Genomic DNA, 18,941 nt, shown 5'->3' with positions numbered 1-18,941 from the left:
AAGATGCTAGGTCTGAGGGTGCATTTGGTTTTGTCTCTTTAAAAGTACCATGCTAAACAAACAAGACACGTTTACCAGAGTTATCACACCATAGAGCTTCTCCACTTTCTTCTTCAGCTCTTTGAAGCAGGTTGTCAGTCTGTCATGCAGAGGCTTCAGCTGCTCAGTCAGTTTCTCACCATGAATCCTAATCCCTTCTGCTAGCAGTGGCATCTGAAAGCAGCAGCAAAATGCCAGGAAACAAAGGTTACTATGAAAAAAGGTAACTTTCATGCTTCAGCATGCAAGGTGATTTCTGGAGGGATCAGGTAGGAGGTTTTTTTTCTTTCTGACATTCACATGCCCTACCTCTTTTTTCTTCTATATACACACTGTATTGCATGTTTGTAGTATTTACTATATAAAACATGGGGGTGCCATTCCTTCAATCTCCAAAATAGTAGCTATGACTTGGTTCCACCATATGGAAGTGGAAACTAGGAGAAATGGAACTGGTTGATACTCTACTGGGATAGACTTTTCATTAAAATGTCCTTCGTGATTTTCATTCCCACACAAGGCTATGTGGCTCAGACTGCAAGACTTTTCAACAGACCAAACTACAAAAAAGTTGGGGAGTTAAGACAGGGAAAAAAGAGGGAGGGATGTGTATTTAACTAGAAACATCTCCCTGAAAAAAAGACAGTATATTCCAGAATACTGGTGTACTGTTCTATACGATTGCTTCAGTCTTTTGAACAATGAGCCATTGCACTACAATACTATTTAAAAGTAACTAGCTACTATAACACCATTGCTATTTGTTCATATAACATTTCTTCTCCTTGTGTTGCTCAAAAATAAAAATATTGGGCAAACACCACACACACTGTCCCATTACATTACCTGTAAAGCAATTAATTGTTTAAGCAATTCAATTTTATCATGGTCTTCAGGGTGTTCTTGGACATACTTCTCTGTGAAAAAGGCCTGAAAACAAAGAGAAAAGCATTAAGGATGATATCATTTTTAAGCAGCTCTGGTCCTCAAGGATACCAACAGCAAGAGACAAAGATCTCTACTGGTCAAAGAACAGTGAAGAAGCCAGTGTTTCCCCATGCTGAAAAAAAATCAAAGCCCCATATAAAGAACAGATCACCTAGGACAGCATAGTTCCGTAAGTGTTTTTTTAATGGATATATTAGTAGCAACTCCACCATTAATATGAAGTTGAGATTTTTAGTGACACCCTTGTTCAGTGAAGTACCTCTACTCCAAAAGGTAAGTAGGTACTTACTTTTAAATCAATGGAATTTAAGTATATGCATAAAATTGAGCAAATGTTCGAGTCCTGTCCTGATCAGCAGCCTTAAAGCATGACCAAAATTCCACTAATTCAAATATTGATTGAACTTAGTCTCAAAATTTACGATTACTGCTGAGGGGATAAGCAATTTTAAGACAGTACCTAGGCACAATACTCAATAACTTTTCATCTACTTTGAACATGTTGCTCTGTCGTATTTCAGCCTGGGTTCCCTTAACTGAACTGCGTGCACAAGGGTTTGTGGGCCTAGTGATAACATACTGAACAAATGAATCACCCACTGATGTCAATAGGAGGTTAGCCTGTGAAAAGAATGCAAAGTTAAGCCCAAGTAGATTTTTCCTGAGTGTTTAATTATTAAAATGAAAAAAAGAAGGCCCATAGTCAAATCAGTCTTTTGGCTTTCAGCTACAAGGAAACAATTAAACTCAAGATTCCAGCTGCCCACAAAAGCCAAAAATCTCTGCTGATCCATAGTCAAGGTAGAAAAATATGAATAAAAAATATGAGTATTTCCAGATGCGGTCACAGTTACTCTAAGCTTCCTCATTTTCAACTGCTTTCCCACTTTCGTAATTCTGAACTCAGTGTCAACTTTAATTCATAAAATGAGAATATGTTTGTCCTGATTCATCCCTAGTGGACTGTTCAACCTCTCTGGAATCAGCAGATTTACACTGGGGATAATTGTGACCCAATCCTCTTTAACAGTTATGCTTCATCTCATAGGACAAACATTTTTGAAAATCAGGCATGTTTTTCACACCATATACTGAGTCATCTTCAGGCTAAGGAATGGCATTATTTAGGACTTGCAACATGGTGAGGCAAAGGGTCAACGTGATTAAAGTCAACATCACTCAGGTCAACATCATTAAGAAGAGAGAGACATACGCCACAGCAACAAATGTAAAAACTAGGAAGGGAGAGAAATATGTTCTTATTCCAAACAGACTTCTCTTTACTATGGCACTATCTAGGTAAAATATACTTTGAAAGTTAGGCAGGAACTGCTTTCAAAATCCCTGTGCGTTTCACCACTAATCACTTTATAGTATTAAAATCTAGATACGTGTATCAATTTTTTAGCTAAAGTACTGCATTCCCAGTAATATTTGAAACCCTTACAATCTTTAATATATTTTTTCCCACCCAAAGCCCCTGAGAGGCAGGACAGTGTTGCTATCCCCGGGCCAGACAGAAGCTAAGACTTGCCACAGGCCACATAGGACACTTGTAGCACAGGAGGGAACTGAGCCAGGTCTCCCAAGTTCCAGACCAACCTGTCTCCTTTACCTGTGCTCTTACCATTTCTTCTTTGACAATAAGCAGATAAGGAAAAGGCTAAGAGAATTTCACAGCTAGGGAACTAAAGAACACAGATTTAATGATTTGCCCGAGTTGTAAATACAAGCAGGGAAATAAACCCATTGCTCCTAAATCATAGGCCGTTGTCCATTCTTATCTATCTCTGCCAACAGTTCTGGGACCAGGCTGCCAGAGCTGTTCACTTCTAGTACTTCTAGCAGTTCCACTACAGTGCCAAATCCTCTCAGAGAAGTAACTAGTTCCAGAAAGAACTGCTAAAGCAGCAGAAAGTACAGGAGTGTCAACAACATGTCTTCTGCCGAGCAGTGGCAGAAGCCTTGCTTCACTCACCTGACGTAGTCTAACTCTACCTGCAGAACTGGTATTTTAACTATTCTGAAGGATGCACAAGCACCGAATGCAGCCAGCTGACCTTTTCATAATTGGTGTATCCACCCATGACAGCTGGGTCCACAATGCCGTTCAGAAGCATGGAAAGTGGGTGCACAGGAAGGGCCCGGTCCCAGGCATGCTGTTGGACACTGTTGCTGATCTTCTCGTTGGTTAGCTCCATAGTTTCAATGGCGTTCTCCACGGGGCTTATCTCCTCCTGAATGGTAAACACATAGGGAACTGTAAATCTTCCCTGATACCTGCTGAATGCAACGTTAGGAAATACCTGCTACCTGCTATGCAAATTTCAACCCATCAGTGACTGGCAGAGGCTGACAGCTCATCATAGAACAGGACTGGCCCTGAATATCCTGCTGCCAGTAACCTACAGAAATAAAGGAACTCAACCCAACCTCAGTTTTAGGCACTGGTTTAAGCATTTGCTTGAATGACATAAGCTGCTGTGAGGGTGAAGTGGCATGAGGCGCTTTGGATTAGGGAAAGAATTCTTTTCTATGATATTTTACAATTATCCAGGATTTTTTTTTGTTTTTGCCAGCACGTAGAACTGTACAGATAGGTACAATACGAGATGCGAACATCCACACTGGTCACTCCTAGACTTGATGGACCAAAGATCTGATCCTAAGTGTTGTCTATACGTTGAAATACAAAACCTCTCTTGTAATCTACCCCTACAAAGTACTCACCGTTGTAATCTGTTTGACTTCAAACCATTTAAGGATGCCTGGGAACGAGTAGGCAGTTGTGTACGTTGTTCTTTCTATCCACATAGTCTGTTTAGAGAAAGGGGGAGAAGGGGCGTGTAGAAGGATAGATAGAAAAAAAAAAAAAAAATCAAACAGTGCTAGGAAAACATTGCTTTTGCAATAGATTTCCCACCTGCTCTAGGGCATAAGGCCAGACTACAGGACTACAACTCCCCAGGGTGGAGGTCATGAATTCTGAATCACATGGGAACAAAAACTAGATCTTCCAGCAGCAAAACAGTCCTTAGGACTTAAATTAACATAGTAACTCCTTGAGTAGTTCTAGGTTGTTATCCTCCATGTGGACCAGCCAGTAGAGGGGCAGGTGGAACACATAGTTAGGGTTACACGGCGCAGAACTATATGGAAGCAATAGCCTGCCTCATAAGCAGCGACGAGAACTACATCACGGCTCAAACTCTTGCAAATCCCACCTCTAGTGCTGGACTGAATTCAAAGTGCTGAGGTCTTTAAGAATGCTCTCTGATTTGAGCTTGTCTTCCTTAGGGATGCCACACAGGTCACAACCCACTGGATATGCAGGGATGCTGCTGCTGGAAATACTCATACTTATGGTTTGTGGATATGCAGCGTGACCTCAGCTTTGGCCCTCTTTGCCAGAACAAGCTCTGCATTCAGGCTCTGATCTAAAGCGCAGCTCTTTGTTCTTTCCACATTTAAGTAATAAAACCCTGTTGCCACAGGTGGAGAAAAAGAGGGAAAAACTTCTAGACTTGTTGATTTCTGTATCATTCTATATCCTGTGTAGGTACCAAAGCAGCAAGGACCTCTGAAATGTCATGGACAGAAAGGTAATATGGAAAAAAAATTCTCCTTTGGTTAGAGAATCAAGTTGGTATTCTGGAGTTTGGAACAAACAGCAAAGGACGCACTGCAAATTCATTCTCAGGATCCTTTTCTCCTTTTCGGAATGGCCGGGAATATGTGAACTGCTGCACCTCATTGGCTCTGTAGTAACTGAGGAAGAACAAAGTAACTGAGTCTTAGAATCATAGAATAATAGAAAATGAAGTTTGGAAGGGACTTCAGGAGGTCATCCAGTCCAACCCCCTGCTCAAAGCAGTACCAGCCCCAACTAGATCATCCCAGCCAAAGCTTTGTCTAGCCAAGTCTTAAAAACCTCCAAGGATGGAGATTCCACAACCTCTCTGGGTAACCTGTTCCAATATTTTACTACCCTCCTAGTGAGAAAATTTTTCCTAATATCTAACCTAACCTTTCCTTGCTGTAACTTGAGCAAGGGAAATTTAGGTCTTCTTTGTCTCCCTCCAAACCTTCTGCTCCTTTGCACAGACATCTAAATTTAAACCCGATTATGAAATACCTGTGGACAAAACATAGCTAACGTGATTAAGTCTCCCCATATAGACTGCATAGAACCTGTGCTCGAGCCATACTAAAGAACCATGCCTTTAAACCTAGGGTAGACAAGGATTAAGCTGTGGCCAAGAGGATCAATCTCTTCCTCAGATTCTCTCACCCTGTCTGTCTGCCTAATGTATTTAGATTGCGAGATCTTCGGGCAGGCACAGGGACTGTATCTGCAGTTAGACTGTCTAGGTACCACGCTAAGTAAAATAATACAGCAGCCATACAATGGTGTCTAACCCTAAACAGTGTTCCAAGGCAGACAGGGTTTTAGACCCAGAAAAGAGAGTCAGTTCACATAGGAGGCTCTCCGTGGCTGAACTTGGTGAGGTTGAGAGGAACGTGCCCCCTCTGCTAAATACTTGCTTCATGAAAAACAAAAGCTGCAACACTAATATCACTCTACATTGGCAAATGTAGTGCTGTTAATGGTGCCCACCACAGTAGGTAGGTAACTCTTAAATCAGGCACAGAAAAACTGTGGCAAATGCTCTTGATAAGGCTTGTTAAAGTGAGAACAAAAAAAAGTGACAGAAGATAACATTACTTCAAAATCTGTTCAGGAACAGGTTTGTCTTTATAGTTTGGTGGCAGGTTCATCACAGGCTTCACTATAAAGCACTGCACATCTGAATGATTCCTGTTAAGGACAAAAGGCACCATGAACTCTGACAGGATAATACATGAAGGTGGGGGATAAGCTGGAGGGGATAAAACATCTCCTACAATTCCCAGCTAACAGAATTTTCCTTGAGTGCAAGACTTATACTTTGGGGACTAAAAGAAGAAGGTTATTTCCTAGCACCATAATAGGAGGGTGTGTGCTTGTGTGATTTACAAGATATTTCAGTACCCTGCAACACCATTTTGAAATTCTTTCATAAAACCACCCAAAGAAGTGCTAGGTATTATATAATTTCACAGAGCAAGGGGATAACTTCTATCCCAAACTGAACAGTGCCTTTAAAAAGTGGTTTTAAATGACAACCCCAGACTTCTGTTAAATAACCCACAGGATCTTCAAACTGCCCATAACAAGGGTGTACTGCAGGTATTAGTACTGGCTTCCCTTTTAAATTGAGTTTGTAAGAATCAGAGAGGAGTCTGTACCAAATCCAAAGTATGCAGCTGCTCCCCTTTGTTACCAAAGCCCCAGCTCCAAACACCCCCATACTTCTGGAACAGCTCAGATCTGCAGTTCAGGTTCACCTCTAGCCAAACCACCAAAGCAAACACAAACAGATGCAAAGGAAGCAGCCGAAATGCAGCAGAAATTAAGGCAACATTTTCAGAACCACATTTAGTCTTGAATGAATTTTCATTTCCTCACTGGATTTAGTGTTTGGCAGGCTTGGTGCAGGGGAAGCATCTGGTATCACTACTCGAGATGTGCCTTTGTGCATAGCTTTTAAAGCCAAAATGGACTAGTAGATTATCTAGTCTGACCTCTTGTAGGACACAGGGCCAGAGTGTTCCATTTCTGCACAGAGCCCCCTAACTTCTGGTTAACTAAAGTCTGTCTTCCAGAAGGGCATCCACTCCTGATATGAACCCGAGAGAGATCAAGAGAACGCAGCACTTCTGTGATGCTTGGCTTCAGTGGCTGATCACCCTCACAGCCAACAAAGAAGTCTAGAGCTTCATTCTCCACTTGTCTCACACCAGTTTTGTTTCCAATGTTCATAGTGACATAAAGAGAGGGGTAAAGAATCAGAAATCAGTCTCCAGGACTCTTAATCCTGAGCCCTTCATCAATACCAAGAATCATTATAGACTTCTAAAGAAAAGCAACATCTGGTAGAAAAAATAAAGCAGACCTCTGCACAAACACTGGTAAACTACACTACAAAAATGAGATACTGTCCCTCCAGGTATCCCATTGTCACCCTTTGCATTTTGCTTACTCTATTAAGATTTTGGAAATGCTGGATCACACCCCTGGTCCATCTAGTCATGCATCCTGCTGCTAACACTAGTCAGCTCTATCTGCTTCTGAGTATAGTGGAAAGAAACCCACAGATGGAAACCGTGGGATTGTTTGCCTCCCCAGTTCAGGTACTGCTATAACAGATGTTGGCTTGAACTCTAATGCACTAGGCTTTGTATCTCTTCCAAATTCCTGGGGTTTTGTTTGCATTAAATCTATTAACTTTGGATATTCTTATCTTTAGAAATGTCCAATCCCTCTTTGAAGCATGCTAAATCCTTGCTAACAAATACATCCCTGGGAAACAAAATGTATAGAAGAGCACTGGCATGACAATGTCTACCATCCCAAGAAGAAGTTAGTCTGGAATAAGACAAACCAAGGCACAGCTAAAAGATACACTGTTTCGGAGAAGACTTGATCTCCTCCCCTGGGGGCGCAGTGCTGGTCATCTTCTCAGCATTTGGCAACTGGGTCAGTAATTTCAGGTTGAAGTCTTCCCTCCGTTCGTATTCTTTGCCACGGTAGATAAAGATTTTATTCTGCAGGCAACAGGAGGAAATGAGTTTGTGTCTACCAACAGATGGGGTGCAATCTGAGTGATTGCATATTTTATAACATGATCTTTTCTATTTTTATTATTGTACAGACAGACATTTTAAAACCAGAAGGGACCACTGCAACCATCTAGTCTCACTTCCTGCATAAGCCATGGCAATTAACCTTTGTTTTGTTCAGGGATAAACTGCCCTAGCTTAGTTTTCATACATCATAGGCAATCATATGAGTGGGCAATTAGACAGCTACTGATCAGCTTCTCCACAGTAAATCCTTGGCTCGAATGTTTATTCACACCCATAGAGTGATGCACAGTGGGAAGAAACAAGAGCAGAAATGAAAGCTGGAGTGGAACATAGTGGAGCACTGAAAGCTACAGTCAATTCACAGGAGCAAACCTTGGTAATAAGTGACCTTTTTCCAGCCTATATTCTGTCATTAGAAGTATCATTAGGTTTACTCAAGTTCTCTAGTAATTTCACACAAAAATATTAACACATGTTGTGAACCTTTCAATACCTATCTAACTGGTAAGACTCTATATGGAAAATCAGAAACAAGACCTTGCAGTGGCGAGCCAACACAAATTATTCACTGAAAACACTGTCAGGTCACCAACTTGTGCTGGGAAGGGGCACTCTATCAAGCCTGCTGTGTACAGTGAGCTATGGTAAACTAAGGTGCCTAATTCATAAGTTTAAAGGCCAGAGAAACCACTCAGATTATTCAGTCTGACCTGTTACATAGCACGGGCTCATCTTTTCAGCCATGAGGGATGTGACACTGGGGTAGAACTCTGAAAGGCCATGAAAGGGATGCAAGGTACTGAAAACCACCATGCAAAGCAAAGAAAATGCTTTCCACACCCTTAGCCTTATAGGTCAAGGATTCTTTGTCAACTTATCAAGAAAATACATATCACAAGCAAGTTAAATGGGCTTACAGTCTTGATTTCAAATAAAGGAATGCCAATCTAAAAAGAACCTCTGACACGGGTATGGAATTACAGAGAAATGCACTGGTGATATATTTTTTCTTTAGTTGAGTGAAATCTAGTACAGACTGTACACAGGGTAGGCTCCCCAATCCTTCCCAGACCTGTCCAAGGTTCAGAATGAAGATGTAGCTCCACTGTCCATGCCATTGCTGGCCCTTCTGCAGGGACTGCTAAAAACGTGGGCAAACATAATGGCAATTTTGCAAAGTGGACATAATACTGGAGTGAAACCAATTCATTCTGCACAAGACCAGTGGTGACTTCTGTGCAATGGTGCAGACTCAAAGGGCTGACCTACCAGTTGAAAGTCTCTGATTATCAATTCCACGTGGCATTCCAGTCCCCAAACCCTGAGATAATTGCTATGACTAAACTTGGCTTCCTTGTAGGACCTGCACCTTCAAAACCACTCCAGTTGGAAATGCATGTTTTCCCCCTTTAATATACACAGGTTGGAAACATTTTCAACATGCTGCTTCCTGCTTATGTGACTCATGCTGGCTGCTTTCACCAGTAAAATTCAGCCAGCTAACAGGAACCTTGAGTAGAAAAAGTCTTTGTTTTGGGGTATCTGGGTGGGACTGAACCTCACTAACTCTTCTCAAACAGTTATGACCCATACTCAAGTTGGGTCAATTCTTTTGCAAAGAAAACCAATCCTGTGACAAATACCCTAACCCTACTTGTAAAGAAATTGCTGTGTGCAGATAAACTTGCACAGCATTTCCTCTACGTCCATATAGGAATACTCAGATTATTTCATCATACAGCTGCAATCTACCACAGCCCCTTCATTTTAACATAAATGAGAAAATATGCATTTAGGCTGAAATTGTTATGCTATTTAAAGTCATTTAGCTTTTTAAATATTAAAATACTCAATTAGATACTCAAAAACCATCCACATTAATAGAAATTTGGCACCCAAATATCTTAGAAATATCTGGCACTTCAATCCCTAGTATCCCTTGTAGCACCCATCACTATAGCATCCCAGGTGTTCGGAAGATTCTTACCCGAAGGAAGGAAGGGAAACCCTGCCCATAGTAGCCAACAGCAAAATATTCTGGTTGAGGTCTCATTGCTTTTATAATATTCTCATAAAATGTAGCTCGCTTTTTCTAGAAGAAGAAAAAAGAATTAGAAACCCTCAATGTTTCATTTCTGAGTTCACTGGGACACTGACAGACCAAAACTCATATTTACAATGTTGTTTACTTCCTCTGTGCTATGAGAACATCTATAAAAATGTTTCTTATGACTGTTTATACATTATACCAATTTAATTTTTGCAGTTTATTGTGTGCGCCTAATTTTTATACTTCACTTTCACTGGATGGTGGACACTAGGGCTGGGATGAGTCACTGAGTCAATTTTCCTTCTTAGCTCTCAAAACATGTAAACAATGCTGTAGTTTCTCTGATTTCAGGATAATTCCCCTAATTTTACAAAAAATAAAAAGCAAAAACAATAAGAAGCTGACCAAACACAAATGGTAACAAACATCACGGACTGGCAGGAATGCAGTGGGGCAGATGATTTCCAAAGGAAAGAATAGCAAGACAGGATGTATTTTTGCAGTTATAAAAGCCAATAAGCTCCTTGGAGCACTGACCAGCTTCTATTCTAGGTTTATAAAGCATTCGGCAGAAAAGGGTCCTAGTTTAGGACTGGAACACCCAACTGTGATCACAATACAAGTAACAATGAGTAAATCAGTCAGCAAGACGCACTGAAATTGTTCTACAGGTGTAGAAAACACTGACAAACAAGTCTGATAAGTGCTAAACATATCAGAGTACTGTTTAGAATGAAGAAGGAAGAAACATCTTTATGACTGAAATGATATTTTTAGCTTGGCTATGCTAATAACTAAACTAAAACTTAAAATAAGTATAAAAATATTCCCCTAATATTAAGCTTTGCAAAAATATGCATTGCTTAAATAAATGACAAATATGTTGGGCCTGAACTACTTGATATGCAGCATCCCAAACAAAACAAGCATCTTACCAAAAGATGACCAAGCCCCTGATAATCAAATATTTTGTCCTCATACATGTTGGCCAATTCTTTGCTTAGCTGGATTGCTTTCTCCCACATCTGCAGGAAAGAGAAACAAAGCAACAATGACAGAAATGAATGATTGTTATAGCCATTTTTTTTTTTTTTACCACAGATAAACTGTCAGCTAACTTTAATTTGGGTAGTTCTTTATTAAACATGTATTTCTTATTATGATTATGATGATACATTTTCATCTGTAGATCTCAAAGGGTACATCTACATGTGCACTTTACTGCAGAGTTGACTAATTAGCTCTGCAGTAAAGTGTCACTGTTTACATACATGCCAGTATTAGGGTGCAGTAAGTTAACTCCGCTGTAAGTAATTAAGTGCGACTGATGGAGTAATTAAGTGTGACAAAATGCACGTGTGGACAGTGACAGAGGCTGGCTGGGGCAGGAGAGTGCTAAAGTGCAGGTGGCTGTCTTCCACATGTCTCCACACTTCAGCACCCTCATGCCCCAGTTAGCGTCTTCGCCACGCCATGACACCACCCACAGCATGGGGCTGACCCACCGAGCCTGCTGGCAGCCCAGGGCTGTTCCTCCCCAGCAAAAACTGCTGCTGTCCCAGGCACATGTGTAGATGCTGCACCTGGAAGCAGCAGACTCCAGCTCAAACAACTCTGGAGTTTATTGAGTCATGTTAATTTCATGTGTAGATGCACCCACGATGATTTACAAAGGGCCACTGTCATTAGTCTTAGTGGCAACACTGATCATTTTGGACCATGCACAGGCAATTTCCTCTCTTTGTGCCTCAGTTTCCCCTATCAGGCTTCATAGGGAAATTAAGACCTGGAGAGAAGAAATCATATGCCTCCTAGGTTCTTGTTGAAATTCAAAAGCCTTCTTGACAGTCCCAACCTATAACTTTTCACTGATTGATACATAGGCTCTACTGTGATACCACCTTTGCCCTTCTTTGAAATCCAGCTTCTGCTAACTGAATTCACCCATTCAATTATTTACCCGTGTTCTGTCAAAGCCCATTCAAACTGCATGGAGTGACTGACCTTGCCCTTGTCAAAATAAGAGATAATTTCCTGATAGAGTTTCTCCTTGAGTTCTTGCTGTGAGTAGACATAATAGCTGTCCTTCTGCAGCAGGTAGTGGGCACATGGCTTATCAGACCACTAGGAAGAGAAAAAAACAAGACAGCTGAAAACACCTAAGATGTGCTCAACAAACTACAGTCTACCGAGTGGGCTAACTCTTGGGTGGATTTATCTGAGCCAAATCAGCAGTGATACACAGGCAAATATAAGTTATACTACAAGCATAAATGGTCTGAAAACAGGTAGAAAACCTTACTCACAGATGCAGCATCAGTTTAACTTGCATCAGTTTTTTAAAAAGTCAATTTAACTAGTGTACCTTTGGCACTGGCATATTTAAATCAATCTGAAACCTGATACCAGTAGCTTTTCTCGCATGCGCAAATTTACTGGCATGCTGAAGTAATATCTGACAGATTTACACAGACAAGCGTAGCTTAAGTAAACCAGCTTGAAATAACACCTGAGCTAAGCTGGTACAACTCTTTGCTTACGTGTTACAAGTGTGTGTAGAGCAAGCAAAAGTAGCAGAATTGTGAGACTTTTAGAGACAAGTGGCATTTGGTTGTAGTACAAAATGGCTGTAGCAATCTGTCTGCCTGCAAAGCTGTACCTTTCACTTTGGTTCATGATAATGTAAACTGATCAAAGGAAAGGACTACACAGATGCTCTTCCTTCAGTTCAAACCTGGAATTTTTCCATGCAAGTCAATAAGCAGCAAGTTTAAATCAAAATGAAGCAATTCCTAAATCCAATTAAGAGTTTCCACACTAATATTTGAACAATTCCAATTAAATTGCTGCATATTTATATGTACAAAATCCAAATTCATAAAATGAATTGGGAAAACAAGATTTCACAGCAATACGATTCACAGGAACACTTACGAATAAGCACTCTGCCCCAATCCACTTTATTCTACTCCTACACCGCCCTCAACAGTCCAGGAAAGAAATTCAGCACTGTTAGGTATGGGTGTATTTATGTATGTGTGGTTGTATGAGTGTTTGCTAATAGTACATACACACAATTTAGCACTGATTTATGCCATGGCTGAATTTGAAACAATAGCACATTACTCATTCTTTGCACCCCTGTTTTGATCTTGCAAGTCTTTAGTGGCATGAGTTTTACACTGTTCATCTTTTTCCTTCCTTATCCAAGTTAAAATTCCTCCAGACCTTGCAAAATAAACCAAAATTGCCTTTAATGAGTCACCTGGAGAAGCTCTGCATGGAGAAGGAGAGTGTTTGCAGCTTCTGTGAAGTTCTCACAGTCTCTGTGCAAGTCCCGGAGTTTATACAAATACCTGGATAAATTAAAAAAAAAGCAAGCAGAGATTTGAGATGCAAGTCCCTGAACTAGACATAAACGAGACCCAAGAAAACTAAAATGACTTTACTAGACGAAATGGTTTACCTGAGATATATGTCCTCTCGTTTCTTCTCCTTATAAAAATTCTGCCAAGAAAATAACAAGTCAAGCTAATGTAAAAAAAAATGGTCAATCTATAAGGAGGCAGACTGAACAGGCAACTTATCTAAGCATCTTAGCTACTTATGTGGCCTTCCTTACCACCGTACTCAAGTAAATCACACCTTTCAGACAAGGTTCTTTGGGTAAATGTGATATCTTTTATTAATCCAAATGAAAAGTTGGGGAAAATGTTCTCTGCAAGTTTTTAGGCACAAACACCAGTCTTAAGTCACAGGGAGAGCCTAATGTTGTTCTGTGTTCTCCTGGATGGAATAGAAGCCAATACGCATAATGCAGGTCTGTGGAAAGGCAAATGCCTGGCAGTGAGGATCAGAGGTGATGGGAGAAAATAGGTAAGAGAGACAGGTAGGTGGAAGACCCTTCACAATACTTCACAACCCTTCCCACATTGCACTTTTTAGCAAATACTTCCATTGGGACTGCTGTACTTTGCTCAGAGTTGTCTTAGCTAGTCCTGTGTGAACATCTTCTAGTGGAAACAGATCAAATTAAGGTCCCTAAAGGTTTAGGATAGGATTTTCAGATATGCTCTGTATTAATCTAACTACTAGGAAAGCCTGTTGTACCATTTCTACTGAACTTTACAGAGGAAGAGTAAATTTAATACTGAGCATTTCTGACAATCCCATTTATTCAGAAATAAATATTTTTTATGGTGTGCTAAGCCTGCCACATTCATTCTGAATTGCCAGGCCTGACCAATGATTGTGCCACACAAAATAAGTCAATAAACTGACATCATAGCCCTTCTCCATACCAGAACATTGACAGTGCAGCTCATGCGGTTCTCTTTACTTCCATCGTTCATTATGGTCCTGTAGTCCAGTAGGTTTTCCAACAGACTACTGACTAGTAAAACAAACACCTCTCCAGAACTTGACAGATACTTATGCTTCCGGCAGTGTTCCAGCAGGCTGTAGGCATATTAGAGAGAGGAAAAAAGAGAGAGAAAGAGAAGGACAGAGGGATTCAATTAAGGCTCTGAACAGTACTTCTACTAAACAGTATCTTAATGGAGTTGCATGCATCTTTGTTAACAGGTGTCCAAGCTTCCCCGCCCTGTTCATCAGAAACCTATCAGCTAGAAGAGAACAGAGTACGTAGGGTCCACAAACACCTGTTATTCACATAAAGCTGGTAGTTATCAAATCAAAGTACATTTCACCAGAACCCGAGTTCCATTCTCACCTTTCCCACTGACCCACTGTATGATATATTAATCACACAATGAGACTTGTTGCGTGCTTTCCACACCCCACCCCTCACTATGTCTCTTGCTTGTTTAGACTGCATGCTCTTCAAAGGCATGGTCTGTTTCTTACTACACACGTGTATAGAGAAGCTAGCATAACTGAGCCCTGGTCTCAGCTTGAGCCTTTAGATGTTACTCTAACATGCATGACAATTTAAAAGGTATCGTTTTAGTAATAAAGGTAATATCTGGGATGGTCCAGGTATACTTGAACCCATCTCAGCCTGAAATCATTGGATAAATGATTTTAGGCCACAGTCAATCAGTCTTGGCAGTGCCTGATCAGTATTAAGATCATTGCAACTTTTTCTTCTCTAGATCACGAATGTGGAGCAGTGAACTTACAATTCCTAACATTAGGAAAGAGAAACAACTGAACTGCCAGATAATAATGATCCTCTACACCATGAAATAAGCATGCCAGAGACTACCACAGTGAAGCACGGCATGCCCACTTCATGCATGCTGCACCTTAAAATGGATATAGGGGAGCTGACTTGGTGCAGCGCTGGTGGGAAACCAATAGGCACACCAAGAGAACTGGCATGCACTTGATACCAGATGCAGCACAAAGTGGGATGCAGTGATGCACTCCACTAGAGCTAGACTGTTCTCAGTGGTGGCAGATGACAGAACAAAGAGCAATGGTCTCAAGTTGCAGCAACGGAAGTTTAGCTTAGATATTAGGAAGAACTTTCTTACTAGGAGGGCAGTAAAACACTGGAACAGGTTACCCATAGAGGTGGCGGAATCTCCATCCTTGGAAGCTTTTGAGACTCAGCTAGGCAAAGCTTTGAATGGGATGTTCTAGTTAGGGATGATCCTGCCTTGAGCAGGGGGTTGGACTAGATGACTTGCTGAGGTCCCTTCCAACTTAACTTTCTATGATTCTAGCATGGTCCTCTGGGGACAATGGCATGCCATCTCTGTTTTGGACACTTACAGTTTCTCCAGCAAAACCTTGTACTGCTCATCCCCTCGACCCCCTTCAACTTCTTGGTCCAGTCTGGTTATCAGCTCATTTTCAAACTAAGGCAGCAAAAAAATAAACCCAAATCAGAATAAATTCCTAGAGCACAAAGTGTATCCATGGCATATTTGTAGCAGGTGTTTCTGAACTGCACCAGCATCAGGCACTGATCTCAATGAGCAAGCTAAAGCATTGATGCTTCTATTATTTTAGCAGAGGAAAAATAATGAAACAGAAACAAAAGACAACAGGGAAGGAACATGGAAATCTGAGTAGTTGTTCTTCCATTTCATAGGCACAAGAAATTGACCCACTGGGATATGTCTCCCTGATCCTAACAAATGTCTCCTCATTCAGTGCTCTCATAGGAGAGCAAAGCACTCAGTGAGGTTGCTGTTAAATATGATGCTGAGAGGAACGTCTTGACGCACAAAGGTTTGCTGAAGAGGCTAATCCTGTGTGCATGTAAACAGGAGGGACCCTGTGTAAACACAGTCTCATTCATGCTTCAAGCAATGATGACAAACCTGCAAAGGTTTGGGCCACCCTTGCCCCACGATAGCTGGGTGTTTATACAGCTAGAACTCAATTACCACCAGGATCAAATGTCTGCGCTCCAAGATCCCATGGTATTTAAGCACTTCCCAAGATTTCCAGCAGTTCTTGAAAATCCTGGGGCAGATAAGGCCATAAGACCAATGACCCTGTGGGAAATGACACCCCTATGAGTATATGAGCTGAGATCTAACCAGGGAAGGACTGACATGCCTACAGTGCTCAGGGAGATGTGCGTCACATCTGACAACAGTCTCCTCTGTCTGAAATGCAGAATGTCAAGGCAGCTGCCTCCTGGATGAATGATTCCTACCATCTCCAGGGAGAAGAATGTCTGCAGCATAACTAAAGTGTCCCCTGCCTGCCAGCTGAGATGCTAATGGCTAGTGTCCCATGAGGCAAACGAAGAGAAGCCCCGACTAACAATTGTTACAGCTGAAAAGATAACTGGGGACAAAGTAAGGGCCTTTTTTCTCTTCTTTCCCTACCAGTGTTTTCTGACTAGCAATAAACTAAAAGGTCCAGTGGAATTAGCATAAGGCTGGGAGTTGGAGACCCAGATTTTATTCCCAACTCTGCCCATCATGTAGCTTCAGGCAAGTTGCTTCACGTCTCACTGCCACCCTTCTTCATTCAATAAAATGGGGTTACTGGTACTGGCTGAGGTATTGTGAGTCTCAGATTAAGGAGGCCAAGGGCTATGAATTATTACTATTTGAAGTGGGAGACTTCATTCTCAACCAATTCTCATGACAGCAACTTAATATTTTTAGTTTTAAAAAGCCTGCCTTATGAGAACTATTGCTACAATAAACATGGACAGTTAACATTAGTTTATGAAGTATCCACTTCACAGATGTAGACACCCAGGAACAGAGAAGTGAATTGACTAAGCCAAGGATGCTGAATAGCAGAACCAAGAAAGAAAACCCAAGAGCCCTGGCTCTGTTCCTGTTCCAAGTGCAATGAAAAAGCATCCCAAAGTGCTCTGTGCTACATGAGCATAAAGGCTTTTAAAAGTTATTTTTGGCAAGCAGGAAAGAAAGCATGTCATGAAACATCTGCCCTGTTGAGTCCAGGGTCCCTTACCATATGGAAGTTTCTGTTCCCACTAAAGTTAAACTCGCATTGCATCATGTCGAAGAAAATGGGGATAGTCGCCTTCCGCAGCTCTGGTTCAGGAGTAAGGGTTACCTCTAGGATTGGACCTACCATCGATGGGATGAACTTGATCTTATGGGGGCCTGTGGAAGAGACAAGGTTAGCCACAGCTTCCAATTAATGAAAGGCAAGTGCTGGAAGACGCTGTGAAATGCTTGTATCTACAGCTATAAGTTTATCAGTCATGTCAAGGTAATCAGAAGGTGGTTCAGGCAAACAATACAGGAGTTCTCTGCATGGGTGACAACAATTTGGTTACAGCTTTTTGGATTCTAGCTCTAAAAATTCAGTAGAATTCATAAAAGGATTCTAAAAAATATAGTCAACAATCAATGCCACATGCACTCCTAAATCACCGACACACTTTTGCAAGTCTCATTTTTGATTTTCACGTGCCATAACACTTTGGAAAGATCTCCATGTGAACTCATGAACATAAGTTTAGATTGACATACAACTGACAACAGTAATGCAATGTCCTGGACTTCCAAGGAGAGCCTAAGACAAGTCTGCTTCTAGAAAAAAAAGGAACGGATCCTTTGTAGGGATGTATGACCTGCACGGTTGGGAGAACCACAAACTCCAAACAAGTCAGTTTTCTGAGAGAAAAAATTTAAATGAAGTTTCAGAGGTAAAATAAGAGTCATTGTACATATATGAAACTCACCTAGGTTGTACCACATATCCCTTATTCTGAAGCCAAGTTCTTTCCTCATGTCCCCATATCTAGAAAGGAAAAGAAAGAAAGATGAAAAGCCCACATGCTTTGAAATGCACTTTGCAAAGCTGTCAGGGAAATTTAACAGCCCAGCCATAGAATCTATTAGCTTGACCTTGTACTTGGTGGTTTTAGTTTGTTCTTCCTGCATTATAGGGAAGCATTTAATCTATTCTTTTGGGAACTAAGGCTATAACTACCCTCCTATCTCAGACCCTGCAGTAGTACAGCTTTCTTTTGTAATGATTTCTTTCTTTTAAAATGAACCAACATAAACAGTCCATTGTGTGTGGCTGTATCATTACCTGGCCAGGAACAGAGTCCAGCTTTGGATTCTGTGGGATGTTCTTAGCTATTTCTTTTCTAAAAGCAACAAGGACCAAGTACAATTAGCTTCAAACTTACTTCTTGATAATTTTGTTGCGTTTGGCTTGTGAGAAGGTCTCTAGCTGGAGGGATTCATGAGTGAGAAAAGCTACTGCCAAGTGGAAATAACTGTTCCAGAGCTGTGGAAAATAAATATTTAAAGTGAGGAAAATATAAAATAGAAGAGCAACATGCAGCACAACAGATTATAGCCCCCATTGCTAGAGACTCCCAGTCAGACAATGAGGAAACACAGTTACAACAAATGGGGTAAAATGACCCAAAATTCCTCACCACAAAGGGGGCTGGCTGGATGGGAGGGGGGAGATGAGATGAGATGAGATGAGGTCATCAATGGAAGTAAACATGGAATAAAAGCTACCAGATCAGCCCATAAAGCTCTGTTCATTTCTGCCTGACCCACTTAAAAATGCTAAGGCCTCAAGACTTACCTACATGTATCAAATCTCTCCTTAAAATTCTCCTCTATCCTAATGCCCTTAAGAAGGGAAAAAAAGACTGCCAACAGTTAAGGCAGCTGGTTTCCTGTAATTTGTTGCTGAGCAGTGTGTTTCCCTGTTTCCTTGTGCTCTCCTGTGCCTGTATCTACCTGTTGCCTCTTTGCAACAAGATCCAGCTTTCTGTCCT

At 41.1% G+C, this 18,941-nt stretch overlaps 1 protein-coding gene across 2 annotated transcripts in view; it reads right to left on the bottom strand.

Annotated features, from left to right (window-relative positions):
• DOCK5 (dedicator of cytokinesis 5) overlaps positions 1-18,941 on the bottom strand; it is a 146,313-nt gene that overhangs the window by 20,030 nt on the left and 107,342 nt on the right. For both annotated transcript variants that reach the window (XM_006276811.4, XM_019482453.2), the window contains exons 31-47: positions 18,333-18,433; positions 17,877-17,935; positions 17,138-17,292; positions 15,467-15,552; positions 14,029-14,185; positions 13,194-13,234; positions 12,993-13,083; positions 11,732-11,851; positions 10,663-10,752; positions 9,665-9,769; positions 7,494-7,635; positions 5,714-5,795; positions 4,671-4,755; positions 3,718-3,804; positions 3,048-3,224; positions 886-969; positions 76-213 (exon numbers count right to left, since the gene is read on the bottom strand). In XM_006276811.4, the coding sequence (XP_006276873.1) occupies positions 76-213; positions 886-969; positions 3,048-3,224; positions 3,718-3,804; positions 4,671-4,755; positions 5,714-5,795; positions 7,494-7,635; positions 9,665-9,769; positions 10,663-10,752; positions 11,732-11,851; positions 12,993-13,083; positions 13,194-13,234; positions 14,029-14,185; positions 15,467-15,552; positions 17,138-17,292; positions 17,877-17,935; positions 18,333-18,433 (1,800 nt within the window). The remainder of the gene's footprint in view (positions 1-75; positions 214-885; positions 970-3,047; positions 3,225-3,717; positions 3,805-4,670; positions 4,756-5,713; positions 5,796-7,493; positions 7,636-9,664; positions 9,770-10,662; positions 10,753-11,731; positions 11,852-12,992; positions 13,084-13,193; positions 13,235-14,028; positions 14,186-15,466; positions 15,553-17,137; positions 17,293-17,876; positions 17,936-18,332; positions 18,434-18,941) is intronic.

The sequence above is a fragment of the Alligator mississippiensis genome, chromosome 7 (genome assembly GCF_030867095.1).
Source record: "Alligator mississippiensis isolate rAllMis1 chromosome 7, rAllMis1, whole genome shotgun sequence".
In the NCBI taxonomy this organism is placed as follows: domain Eukaryota; kingdom Metazoa; phylum Chordata; order Crocodylia; family Alligatoridae; genus Alligator; species Alligator mississippiensis.
The sequence above is the reverse complement of the archived record's forward strand: the minus strand, read 5'-3'. Positions and strand labels throughout refer to the sequence as shown.